Source organism: Anser brachyrhynchus (genome assembly GCF_964034855.1).
Source record: "Anser brachyrhynchus genome assembly, chromosome: 11".
Taxonomy (NCBI): domain Eukaryota; kingdom Metazoa; phylum Chordata; class Aves; order Anseriformes; family Anatidae; genus Anser; species Anser brachyrhynchus.
Genome location: NC_137706.1, coordinates 19,249,941 through 19,262,957, shown reverse-complemented (window position 1 = coordinate 19,262,957; position 13,017 = coordinate 19,249,941). Strand labels below are relative to the sequence as shown.

The 13,017-nt window shown below is 56.6% G+C and overlaps 1 protein-coding gene across 1 annotated transcript in view; it reads left to right on the top strand.

The window, feature by feature from the left end:
• The first annotated feature begins 85 nt into the window (after nucleotides 1–85).
• Nucleotides 86–13,017, top strand: part of CHSY1 (chondroitin sulfate synthase 1) — a 66,648-nt gene continuing 53,716 nt past the window's right edge. The window contains exons 1-2 of the mRNA XM_080607665.1: nucleotides 86–545; nucleotides 8,437–8,932. Coding sequence (XP_080463791.1) covers nucleotides 241–545; nucleotides 8,437–8,932 — 801 coding nt within the window. The 5' untranslated portion in view covers nucleotides 86–240. The remainder of the gene's footprint in view (nucleotides 546–8,436; nucleotides 8,933–13,017) is intronic.

Below are 13,017 nucleotides of genomic sequence, written 5' to 3'. Positions count from 1 at the left end.
CGGCGCCTGTGCCGAGGGGCAGGGCCGGGGAAGGGGAGGCGGGCGCCCCCTTCCCTCCGCTTCCCGTCCCTTCCCCTTCCCCCCATGGCGGCGCTGGGCGATTCGGCGCGGCTGGCGGCGGCGGCGGCGGTGGCCGAGGAGGAGGAGGAGGAGGCGGCGGCGGCGGGGCTGTGAGGGAGCCGCCCCGGGGCCTGAGCCTCGGCGCCGGGCTGCTTGGGGCCGGGCAGGGCCGGGCTGGGCATGGCGGGCCGCGGCCGCCGCGCCTGGCTCAGCGTCCTCCTGGGGCTGGTGCTGGGCTTCGTGCTCGCCTCGCGGCTCGTCCTGCCCCGAGCCTCCGAGCTGGCGGCGGCGGCGCGGCCCCGCCGAGCCCGCCCGGTGGGCTGCCGCCCGCCGCCCCCCGCCGCCGCTGCTGCCGCTGCTGCCGCTGCCGCTGCTGCCGCCGCCGCCCAGCCGCGCCGCCCCGGCCCGCAGGCACGGAGCTTCCTCTTCGTGGGGGTCATGACGGCGCAGAAGTACCTGAGGAGCCGCGCCGTGGCCGCCCACCGGTGAGAGGGGCCGAGGGGGGGAGGCTCCGTGAGGGGGGCAGAGCCGGCTGAGCCCCGCGGGGTGAGGGGGTGCCCCCGGGATGGGGGGGGGGGGTCGTGGTGGGGCTGAGGGGGGTTGAGGTGCTGCATGGGGCACCCTGAGGATGGATGGATGGACGGATGGACGGACGGACAGTCCTGTCGCTGAGGGCTGGCTCCGTGCTCGGCCCCGGGGGACCGCGGTGGTGGTCGCCGAGGGGTTTGGGGACGGCGAAGCGCTCGCCTCGGTGTGCCTGACACGGGCACGGCGCTGCCGTCCTCCCCTTCCGAAGCGAGTAATTGCGGTAACGTGTAAAAGGCCGTCCTCCCTTCCGAAAAGAGTAATTGCGACTCCCCTGCCAAAGACGGCAATCCTCCCCTTCTAAGACTAGCTGTAATCGCGTATAAAAGGCTTAAAAATAAAAGTTGGGGGAGCGCCGGAGAGGGGGACGAATAAAAAAACCCACCCCAACCCTGCGCCGGGCCGAGGAGATGGAGCCCCAGCAAACGCGCCTGGGAACAAAGGGTGAAGCCGGCCTCCGCTCGCCGCCTCCGCCGGGGGCTGCAGCAGGTAGGGCCGGCACAGGAACCCGCTCCCGGTCACCGTGCTGGGCTTAGGGGACACCTTTGTGCTCTGCACGGCGTGCCGTGGACCCCGGTGACGGGGATGGCGGCGTGTAGACGGGGCTTCAGCCCTCAGCCTCGGAGCCTGGCGTGCCGGAGACGTGGCCCTGCCGAAATACGCCCCTCGCTCCGGGAGTCTGAAAGAGTTAAGAGCTGGAAATGTCAGCCCGGCTCCGAGCAGGCCACAGGGGCTCCGGGGCGGGTCTTTGCCTCGTAAAACGTCCCCTCGGTGCCTGTGCTGAAGGAAAGCCTTCTCCATCGCCTCCCTGTCCCGCTGGGAAACGCGTGGCCCCGTTGGCCGGGCAGGGCGGGATGGACGTGGCCGGGCCGTCTCCTCCTGCTGCCTGCCCCTGCTTTGGGAAGGGGCAGCTCTTCGTATCAGCGCCAAACGCAGTCAAATTGCTTAATTTGGGCAATCTGCAGCGTATTGTGCACCAAAGAGGGTTGTAATGGAGACTTAATGCCTTCTTTCGGCAGTAGACCTGTAATTAAGTTACAGAGGGTGTGTGACTGATCCTTTGAAACGGGTGAAAGAATGTGTTTCTTCAGGGTTCTGTATTTTTCTTCACCGTGTGGGATGGGGCACTTTGGATTGCAAATCCCACGAGCCCTGCGATTCCCATTTACATACGGGAAGGCTGGAGTCACGCCGGGACATCACGTAGCAGGTTTTGCGGCAGAGCAATCGGTCGAGCGGCCACCAAATTTTGTGTCAGGAATCCCCGAAAGGACGGTTTGTCACGACGTTGTCCAGAGAGGGGTGTTAGTCCTGGATGTTTTCCCGTGCTGGTGTGGGGAGGGTTCTCGCACCTGGATTTGCCCGTGCTTGCTGAACAGTCCCGTGCTTGAGGAGAGCTCAGAACCAGATCTGCAACGTCTGTGCACGAATAAAACAGTTAAAGATGCAGCTTGGCGAGTCGGGCTCCTTCAGGCCCAGGAAGGAGGGCTGAGCATCACTTTTTATTGTGCTTCTATTTTGGTTTAACCTCTAGAGGGGCTGTCAGCTCTCGGAAGGGCCGAATAATGAGAGCTGGTAACGTTGCGGTAGGGCTGAACGCCTTTTTTCCCCCCCGCTACTGGTAAAAGAAACGAGCTAATGTCCTGGTGACAGGAAGGCGTCTTCGGGGGAAGGTGGGGAGGGGGAAGAGGAAGACGAACCTGAAATCGTAAATGGCTTTTGATTGCCATGAAGTGCTCCGGCAGACAATCGCTGGGATTACCACACTGACAAAGCATCCTGGGGAGCTGAATCGCTGGCACAGCGAGCGAAACGGGAAGCTGCTCGCAAGGCTTTCCCGGGGTGGCAGCGTGTGCGGAGCCTTGATACCGCTGAAAGGAATTAGGGATTCAGGGGCTGAATACCTCCGCGCTGCCGCGGCTCAAAGGCCATTGACGGGCAGAGCTAAAAGGGGCCGGAGCGGAAAGCATTCGCTGATCCTTGCTGCTGTGAATCCAGATAGGGTCTAACAAGAGGGGAAGCAATCCACTTCCTGAACATCAATCACGAGCAAAATGACCACTGCAAGGCAAAGCGGGCCTGCTGGATTTCCAGGAGCCGCCGGCCCTTTGAAACAGTCGTGCTTTTGTAGTCTGCGAGGCAGAGAAATAAGCTTCAGATCTCCAGGTTGTTGTTTTTTTTCGCAGGGCGGATTCGTAGCTTCGGCGGTGATTGCATCTGACAGCCAGGTTAGAGGAGCTTCCCTTCGAGAAGGCCGGCGAAATGCGGCCGCAGAAACTGCGGTGTCACATCAAAGGGCGCGAAATAGCCAGGAAAAGAGCAGTGCAGGAAGGAGTTAAAGTACGGCTGGGGTTCAGGGAAAGTGCAGCACTATGTGCTAATGGCTTTGCAGTTGAGGGGAGTTGTCCTGAAAGAGCTACAGGAAGGAGAGGCAATAAGGACTAAGCAGTCTCCCGCAAGATTTAAGCCTGCTGTCTCAAGAACAGAAATATCGAGCAGTTAACCCTTTTTTCTTTCCCTTTTTTTTGTTTTTTTTTGTTTTGCATAGCAACTAGATTTCCAGGGAAACCCGAAAGGAGAGCGGTGCGAATGCCGCCGATGGCTGGGTGTCAGAGGTTGGCATCCGACACCGCGCCTGCCTTGCCCGTGGCGGTGTGACTGCCCGGTGTCCCTGCAGGAACAGAGCCATGGTATTTCCCGGTTCGGGACGGTCCCCACGGCACCATGAAGTGCCACAAACCCCCCTCTCTCGAGCTCGAGGCAGAAGCTGCCCCTCGGGTGGCTCCGTTTTGGACGCACTGCCCCAGGGGAGGCAGGCCGCACCGGAGTCTCAGTACCCGAGTGCTTGGAGGAGGCGAGGTGAGAGGCAGCCAGGAGGATTTGGGGTCTCACGGCGTGGGTATTATCTGTCTAAGCCCGCCCTAGCTGCTGCCGGCGTATAATGCAAACCACATTTTCATGCTTCCTTTCAGTTCAGAACCTGGGGCTAGCTGTTGGGTGGCGGCTGTGGGGTTTTCTGGTCACTGGTGAGGTGGGAAGATGGATTGCGGAGTGTGCGTTCACATCTCCTGGGAGAATTCACGTGCACTGACCTTGAACGTCGTGACGGAGCTATACGTGTTTTGCTCAGCATATCAGCAGTGCCACAGGAAAATTCTGTGTGTCCTGCTCCTGTGCCATCCGGCACAAAGGTGACGTACCTGGGCTTTCCTAGCAGGAAACAGGATTTTTTCCTAACGTTTCTGAGAACGTTCATGGGACAGAAGGGCACAAAGCAAGTAGGATCGACTGGTGCATGGGGGATGTGGAGAAATTAAGTTGCCTGCAGGGGATGGATCCCTTTTTGTCCCTTCTTCCACGAGGAAAATCCGTGCGTACCCAGGGACAGAAAACTGGCGTCTCATTAATTCAAAGGACTTTAAGGAACTGGGGAAGCTGCTTAGGTTCTCTGTTAAATCCCCCTGTAGCAAATCTTGGTGGAAAGATGGCACCTGGGCTTTTGAAGAACAATTGTGCAAAGCTACCACTAATTAAACATGAAGTTTGCTTGAAATGTGTGTCCGAGAAGCAAGTCCCGTAGGTCCCTTATCTTGCTGAGTTCTTCACAAATAACGATTTTCTTCAGGTTAATTACCCAAGATGACCGTTTCTGCAAACTTAAAATGATTTCTCTGGTCTCTTCTAAGGGAGGTTCCCAAACTGCGCGGACAAAAGCAAAACACATTTTTCTGTAATTGTCTCTAATTCGGGTCTCTACAAAGGGGGCACTGTCTGCGTAAGGTTGCAGGCCGTTTCTGCCAAGTCTGCAGAGCTGAGGATAAAGCAAAGTAATTCAAATAAATAATAAACACTATGGAAAGTGAAGATACAACTTTCCAGATCTGTGCTGCTCCAAGCTGTGCTTTTATAGCTTACTTTTAAATGAAGAAATTAGTTACGGCAGCACTCAGAAGCTATAGTAGTGGTCACCTTTTCTAATAGATGTGTATATATTTTTTAGAACTATCTTTGTGCACGCAGTGTGCTGTACTGCACAGCTACCTGTAAGAGCTCTGTCAAAGTCTTTGCATCCAGTGTGCTGGTGATTTGCTCAGACGAAGGTGCACGCGGGATATCCCAGCTGTTATCCAGCCACTTAAGGGACGATAAAATTGACTTGTTAGCCAACAACACTGGAACAGTCCCAACATCCTCTGCTAAGAGGTTTCTTCTACGGAAGCGTTGCCTAATTTTTGCGTGTACGTGTTTGTTTAAATTGCGTTTTAATTTCTCTTGTCGGTGCTGGCTTCTAGTTTGTTGGAGTTGTTTGCCCAGTGCACCGAGAGAAACCAGGTCGCACATGCCCCGCGTGTTTCCAGCGCTGCTGCTAGGCAGGTAACAGAGAGCCTTGCTGTCCTGATTCATGCACATCCTCCCGTTTAACCGAGCAGATTCAGATTACACCAAGGAGATAAGCTTGGGAGCTGCCTGGTTTTTAAATGACCGGCGCAGTGCACGTATCGGTTGTGTTCAGAACCTGATAGTTCGCTCTGGACCGGGTCGAGCACGGCAGGACCTGAAGCTGGCCGAGGCCACCAGCGGTGACTGCAGCGGAGGCGATCACTGCAGGGGTCTGGTGGCAGAGACACTGGGGCTGCAATTCCTTTAAACAACCGAGGGTGACCCAGGAATCCACGGGAGGGGAGGGAGGGTGCCAGGTTTCTCTGAAAATGTTTTATTTTTTTCTTATTACTGCCGTCAAACGTGGAACTCATTTGCAGATGCATTCTGCAAATCTTCCCTTGGAGAAGCCTGGCCAGAAGAGCGATGTCAGCCGGTGGCAGCGAGTGCCGAAGCAGGAAGGTGGTGCTTTGAGAGCAGGGCTCTGTCAGGGAGCCCAGCAGGTCAGGTTGCTGCCCATAACCTGAGATGGGAGACGGGGAACTGACCTAAAGATGGGAGGGCTGGCAAGAAATTCCGCCGGTAACACGTGGATCTGCAGCATCGCTTGTGGCCGAGCCAGGTCTGCCTCTTTGCAGTGTCAGAGAAAAAAAAAGCAGCTTTGATCCGAATTCATCCCAGCATTTACCAGTCCTCGATCCTGCTGGTGGCTGGGGCCAGAAGGATGTGCTTGCAGTGACCTTAATATCTGTGGTTCTGCTTCTTTCCCTAGGTGCAGTAACGTTTCCTGAACAAATTATTCTTTTTGTATTCTTTCCCTAAAAAGGGGACGCACGAAGCAGCGAGCTGTGGCTTGGGCACGAGGAGCAGCCCGTGGCGGCTCCCATTGTCTGAGCCTCGGAGGAGCAGTGCTCATGCTGCCACAAACACTCAGGCAATTTGCTGGTGGGGGAGCACATTTCATCTGTCCGGGTCCCAACACACGCTGGGGACGTAAATTCCCAGCGAGTCACCTTGAGCCGGGAATTGTGCTGCCGCAGGAGACGGACGGGGGCTTCGTCGGGCCGAGGCAGCGCTGGTCTCGGGGTTATTTCTGCGCTGGGCTCCTGTTTTAGCATGAAACTGAACTGTGGACCGGGTCCAAGAAAAGATTGGGCCAAACTGGCCCTGAGCCAAGGGGCTTAAAGCAACGGGAGGGCTGGAAATCAAATCTGCCAGGGTTTACGGACGTACGTGCATTTTGTTCCCCCTCCGTTGAATGGGGGCTCTGTCCCGACAATGCTTCAGCGGGTCCCCAGGGGAGGGGAGCTGGGGAGAGAGCTGGGAGGAAATTTAAACCGGGAACCAACGCAAGGGGGGAGGCAAATAAATACATAAATAAAAGCGAAGACCACTCCTGGAGAGCCCAGAAAAGACGTAAACCTTGGGCTGGCAGAAGCCATCCCACGTTGTCTGTGGCTCCCAGCCCTTACAAAGGCAGATCTTTCAGGGTATCGGGAGCATTAAAAATGAGAGATTGAAGTTGGAACGCATCGAGAACCTGCTTTTTGGGGAAGAAGCCTGTAAATTTCGATCATGCACTGGTATGGGAAGAACGATTTTCCACGTAGCCTTTTCATTCGAACCCCAGTATTTGTATGCAAGGGGGGGCTGTCAAAATACACGGTAAAACTTCGTCTTGTTTTATAAGGGGCAGTTTTCAGTGCTTTACCAGGACGTAACCATAAGCAGGAGCACCACGCGTTAATTACATCACCGATGATTAAAGGCCTCATCACCTCTGTTGGGAAGTCAGCAGGAATGTTTCCATTGACTTCACCGTGTGCTCTTGTGGGACGTCGGGATCTAAACTTTTCCAGCAGAACGCTACCCCTATGAGTAAGAAATCCAGAAGACAAAGCCTTTAAAGTAATTGTATGGTATTTGTTACACACAGCTGGAGCAGTGCGTAGCTGTTAAGGTGTTGGAGTCGATGTTCAGTCCCGATTAAATGCTTCTGCATTTCCCAGGCAAACCGGAGGTTTAATTTTTCTGAAATATTTTTAGATTCCCAACTCGGTGCGGGAGCTAATTCTGTCGATTTTTGAATTGCATGTGGTTTGCGCTGCCCAAAATCTGCTCAGCTCTTGGCAAGGAAGCCGTGCTGGGAGGCATCTGGTGAAAGTGACAGTGATGCATGCGAGGTGCTGTGTCCTTCACCTCGAGGGTGCTTCCGCGTTGGGCTCTGAATGCAGATGAGACTCTGAGCAAAGTCACCAAACGTAACGAGAAAATATTCTCCTATCCCTATAAAAAGGGGTAAAAGCTGTCCATTTATCAATGAAAATAGTTTTCTGTATGTTCCCGTGAAGGACACCTAAACTCTGTTTTCTCGAAGTTAGAACTGAAATGGCTCTGAAAGCTCAAAATTCGTATTTTTTTAGGGCAAGGCTGTAAGGGTTACGTGCCTGGAAGTCCTCCCCGGAGGAGGCTGACTTTTCTGCTGTCTGTCTTACGGAGCAGTCCCGCGTCCCGCGGCTCTTCCTGCCGTGTCAACGCGGTCCCCGCGCGGATGGGCCGGGTTTGGTGGAGCCGAGCACCAAGGTGCGGAGCAGATGTCGCCGTGCTGCTTCGTGCCAAGCGGGCTCCCCTTCTGGGGGCCTGCCTCCTGCTAAAATCCGGCCCGAAGCGTGAGGAGAGCCGCTGGACGTGCCGCAGCTCACCGCTCGGGTTACGTGCTCCCCATCGACGTCCTAGGTCTGCGTTTACACCAGTCCTTTGCTGGCATAGAGCCTTTTGGGGTTATCGTTCCTGGGGTTCTCCAGTGGCTGCAAGCAACCAGGAGCGTTTCCCGAAGCCTTGCAGCACTTGGAGGAGCCGCCCTTTGCTTGCTTTCCCGCAGGATCCTGGCTCTTGACAAGTTCACGTGAAATTTAGTGGCTCGTTACTTCTTGGAAGTCAGTACTTCTGAACGTGTATTTGGGCTTTGGGGGGTGCTTAGGGGAGGCGGGGGGTGGATATGATGCTGAAGAGCTCGCAGGGAAGCTTTTGAGGCATGAAACCCAGTCGTACGAGTCGTTGGCCTGTCTTGGTTCCCTTCAGCTTTGCTGTTAGACCAACACCAAGTACGTGTAAGAAACCCTGCCCACCGCTACTGAACTGCTCTTACTGTATTTTTTTACAGCTACAGCTGCAAAAGCGGTGCTCAGGTGCTTGCCCTGTCAGATGTTTTTGCGTGTTCAGCCAGTTGCTCGGGGTGCAATGCGAGCGTCCGTGTTTGCATGGGGAAAAAAAAAATAACCCTTCGAGGCGTTCAAAAAGAAAATTTGTAAAGCAAATGAGGTGCAGCTCTGAGTTATCTCTGCTGGGTAGCGCTTTCTGCCTGCCTCTGTTTGCATGCTCAATCAGTTCTCGTTGTCTTTTGCAACCTAGAACCTGGTCCAAAACCATTCCTGGCAAGGTCGAGTTCTTCTCCAGCGAGGGTTCGGACACCTCCATTCCCATCCCCATCGTGCCGCTTCCAGGCGTGGATGACTCTTACCCGCCCCAGAAGAAATCGTTCATGATGCTCAAATACATGCACGACCACTACTTGGACAAATACGAATGGTTTATGAGAGCCGACGACGACGTTTACATCAAAGGGGACAAACTGGAGAACTTCCTGAGGAGTCTGAACAGCAGCGAGCCCCTCTTTCTCGGGCAGACCGGCCTGGGCACCACGGAGGAGATGGGGAAGCTGGCGCTGGAGCCGGGCGAGAACTTCTGCATGGGGGGCCCCGGGGTGATCATGAGCCGGGAGGTGCTGCGCAGGATGGTGCCCCACATTGGCGAGTGCCTGCGGGAGATGTACACCACCCACGAGGACGTGGAGGTGGGGAGATGCGTGCGGAGGTTCGCGGGAGTGCAGTGCGTTTGGTCCTACGAGGTAAGGACGAGGGGGCGGCGGACGGGGTTGGGGGGGCGGTGTTTTGGGGGAGGGAGAGGCTGGCAGCGAGGGATTGCTGCCGCGGGGCCGCGCAGAAGCGGCTCCGGGGCTCGCCTCCCTTTGCCACCTGGCGGTCCCAGCCGTGCGGTTTGTACACTCTCGTTTCTGACAAGCGTCGCCCCAGGAGGGACCTACGCGAACTTGGAAGCGGGGAGGGAAGCGGAGGCCGATTGGGCACGCCGGGGTGGTGGGAGGAACGTTCGGCGCTCATAACGGATATCTTTATTTAGACACAAAGGGAATAAACCTAAATCAGAGTGGCCACGGGTCCCTGCAGCCCTGACTGCTCAAGCCGTCTTTTTTTGAGCTGGTTGCGTCCCAGTGTCAGCGTGCAAAATCGAGGCTCCCAGTGCCGCGTTTCTTGCCGCGGTTCAAACGTGCCAGGCTGACAGATGTTTGCCTTGACAGTGGCAGTTTTTCCCACCCCGCAGCCACTGCAGAGATGTCTCATCGGTGCTGGCACCGTCACGCAGCCCCATCCTGCGCCCGCCCGCCCGCCGCGCGGCTCCTTGATGTCGGCAGAGCCAAGCCACTGCTCTTACACCGAAACTCCGGCTCTGCCCACGCGGTTGTGGCTGCGGAGTTGGCACCTCGAGGGGGGGGGGGAAAAAAACCCAAGAGTCCCCAGGCTGCTTTTGGCAGTGTTTCCACCGCGGCTTCCTGCTGCTGCGGGGTGCCGGGGCCGGCGGTTCCTCCGAGGGGCGAGGAACCCCCTCCTCTGCGCCCTTTGAAGCGAGCCCTGGGTGTTTACAGACTGTCTGATCGAAAACACCTGCTGGGCTCGAGCTGCGCTTCCTAACGCTCCTCCCAGGGAAAGCGCCGGGGGTTTCGCTGAGAGAGGAGAGAGGAGGTGAGAGCAGAAGGGAGAGCGAACGGTTTATCTTTTTATTCAAGCGTTTATGGCCAGCGTACAACTGCGGCTTTGTGCTTCTGGGAGACGTGGTAAAGAGAGGGAGGGAGATTTCTGTCTGCGTGACGGAGGAGCCGCGGTCGCGGACGCCGACGGGTGCTGCTGCTGACTCGCTCTCACCAGCAGCGACTCGTGTTGAACTCTTGATGTGTTTACTGAATCCGCTGCCCCCGAGAGCTCTTGCTTCGCTTCAGTTCACAGTTCGGTGACAGGAAGGCCGCTGTGGAAGGGAAAGGAGGGTTCCAGCTGCAGTAATTTATTCCTATCTGTCGGTCCTGAAGGCTTGCTGGACTACCAGCCGCTCCCCACATTCCCAGCTGACCGACCTGGAATTAGTTTACGCAGTGCCAGTGTCGTGGTTAGCCCTTAGCAAGAAGTCAGTAACGTTTTTTCCACCGTTTTTAGCAGCGTGAAATTTTCACTCCAGTCGTTCCGGATCGGAATAACTTTCCTTGTGAATGCCTCTCCCATGGGGCATCTGCGAGCTTACTGCAGGTCAGCACCTGGGCTCTGCTGAGGCTGCCAAAGACCCCTTGGAGTCAATCCGACCCCATTTGGGCTTGAAATAACTAATGATGGCAAACAACTGCACTAGGAGTAATATCTGACAGGGTGAGGTTGGGCTTTTCCTCAAAATCAGCTTCGTTTGGTCAGCCGCTGTTCAGTTATCCGTAGCGCTGGGTGCTCCCACGTGCCGTGAGGTCCTTCCGTGCAAAGACGTGAGATGCCAAAGCTCTGCTGCTTGGGAGGGAGGGAGGACGCTGGGTGGTAAAAGCACGCCTCTTCTGCGGGGAACAGCCCCGCTCTCATCCAGTCGAGGGTTTTCAGCTGAACAACCTGTCATCTTTCCGTTTTTTCGATGCGCTCCTCTCACTGCCCGGACAACTTGATTAAATGCGCCTGGTATTTTATTTAAGATAAAGCAATAGCTGTGCGAAATGACACAGCTGCCCTAACAGCTGCGGTAGGAGAAGCTCGGGGTAAAAGCGACGTTTCCCGTGCCTCGTACGTTCCCGAACGTCAACTAACAGGCGGCTGTGAGCGCGGCGCCAGGCGTTGTGTTTCTGCGAGCCTCTGGTGGAGCAAAGGGTTGGTCTGCGCCAGGGCACGGCGCCCTTCGCGGCTCCCACCGAAAGGGAAGCGGCTGCAGCGCGAGGTTCAGCAGGCAGAGCTGCTTCGGCCTCACGAAAACCCAAGCCAGACAACCCGAGTTTCCCCCGCTCATCCTGCACTTCCCATTGAGCAGCACCAGCGAGGAGCTCACGTCTCCGGCCGCAGTCACCCCCAGCTCCCTGCTCCCACCCGTAGCGCCTCGGACACGCGAAGCCCTGCAGGACCTCGCTTTGGGGGTGGTTTTTTTTTTTTCCCTGTGCTGTTCTCGCCGTGGGCGCTGTGCCCGGAGGCATTTTACTCATCTCCATGACTGTCACTGCCGCCTTTCTCTGACTTCGGGATCCCACAATGTCCTCACTGTGCTGCTCATCTCCACTGGCTCGTTCCCTGGGGTTGTGCCCAAGCGCAGCTCCAGCCCCGGCTCTGCGTGTCTCTGCTCTCAGCAGGCTGTCTCAAAACCCTCTTTTTCCCCCCTTCCTGTGTTTCTGTCGCTTCGCTGCTCTCCGCGGTACCTCGCGGAGCACTTCGTTAGCGGCACCGCTTATTTCAGGGCTTCTAAGGGTTTGCTCGTGCTCTCCCTGCTGTCGGGAGCTTTTCAGTAAATACAGCAGAAAGAACTGACGCCGCGATTCTTCGGGCTTCCTGCTTCGCCCCGCCCCAGAAGAGATGCCACAAAAATAACAGGCAGGTTTGGGGAGAACTGAAACTCCCCTGCGTCCGCGGCGCATCAGGAGCAGCGGATGGATTTTAGGCTCCCGGGGCCAGGCTCGTAGCCGTGGCCCTACAGGAGGCGGGTCGGGTGAGTCGCGGATGAGACACACCTCTTAAAATGTTCTGTGCGGCGAGGGGTTGGCATCGGCGTGAAAACAAAACCGAGACTGCCACGGCCTGCTCGACAGATAGCTCCAAAACTCAGCCCTCCGTGGGGTGGGGCAGACAAAGCTGTGGACTTCGTGCAGCACGCTGGGAGGAGAAGTCGTAAAAAGAACGGAGCCGTGAAGTGTTTGAGGAGTACAGACGGGAGCTCCGTGCTTCGGGGCGATGCACGGTGCGGGCCTTCCTCCCGCAGGGGAGGAAAGGCTTGTGCTGAGCTCGCTAGGAAGTGACTCTGCGCTTGTAGGGAATATTGGTGTTCTGCACATCTGGTGCTTTTCCTTAGCAGCGGTTTACACACTTAAGCCTCCTTCTTTTGTAGCTCACCCAGCTGCACAGACCCCAGGGGTGCTGGAGGTGTGCGCTGTCGCGCGCTGCGGCGGTGTGCCACGCGCCGCCCTGCTTGCTCAGCCTGAGGACGCCTTTCAGCGTTGGGGACAGTGTCTGGTTTGTCACTTAAACAGTCCCAGCGTGTTCGTGGTCTGCTTTCATTCTGAGTTTAGCGTTTCCTTTAAACGTGTCTGAGTTACGGAACTGTTGTTCTGCAGCTCGGTGTTGTTTCGATCCTGTTTGTCTCGTTTTAAGGCGCAGCGTTCAATACCCTCAGCATCAGAGCGCTGATAGCTTTAACACAAGCCCTTTGTAGCGGCCAGAAATCAGGGCGGTGCTGACGCGCACCCCGTTCACCTCGTCAGCATTAAAACCCATCCGACACACGTTGCTTTCAGGTGAGCCCAGCAGCTTTGCTTCCTGCCCTGCGGTGGAAACGGCCGGACCCAGCGAGCAGCCCGCGCTCCGCCTGCGCCCCGTCTGGTTTTCCTTCTCCTCTGGCTGAGGCAGTGACAGAAAGGAGGAACACAGCAGTAAGGGGGGGTACGGAGGGGGAAGTGCTTTCCTCCACACCACCACCGAACGCTCTTAAACCTCCAGAAGCGAGATTTTTTTTTTTAATATGTGTGATACAAATGGCAAAAGGGGTCGTGACAAAGGGAGCGAGCGCAGCAGGGAAGAGCAGCCCGAGCCTCTGGGCGTCGGCTGGGGGAGAAGCAGGGTGGTGGCGACTGCGGGTACTGGGGGGCTCCTGGGAGGAGGGTGGGTTCGAATTCGCGTTTTGTGCGGTCTTTCATCT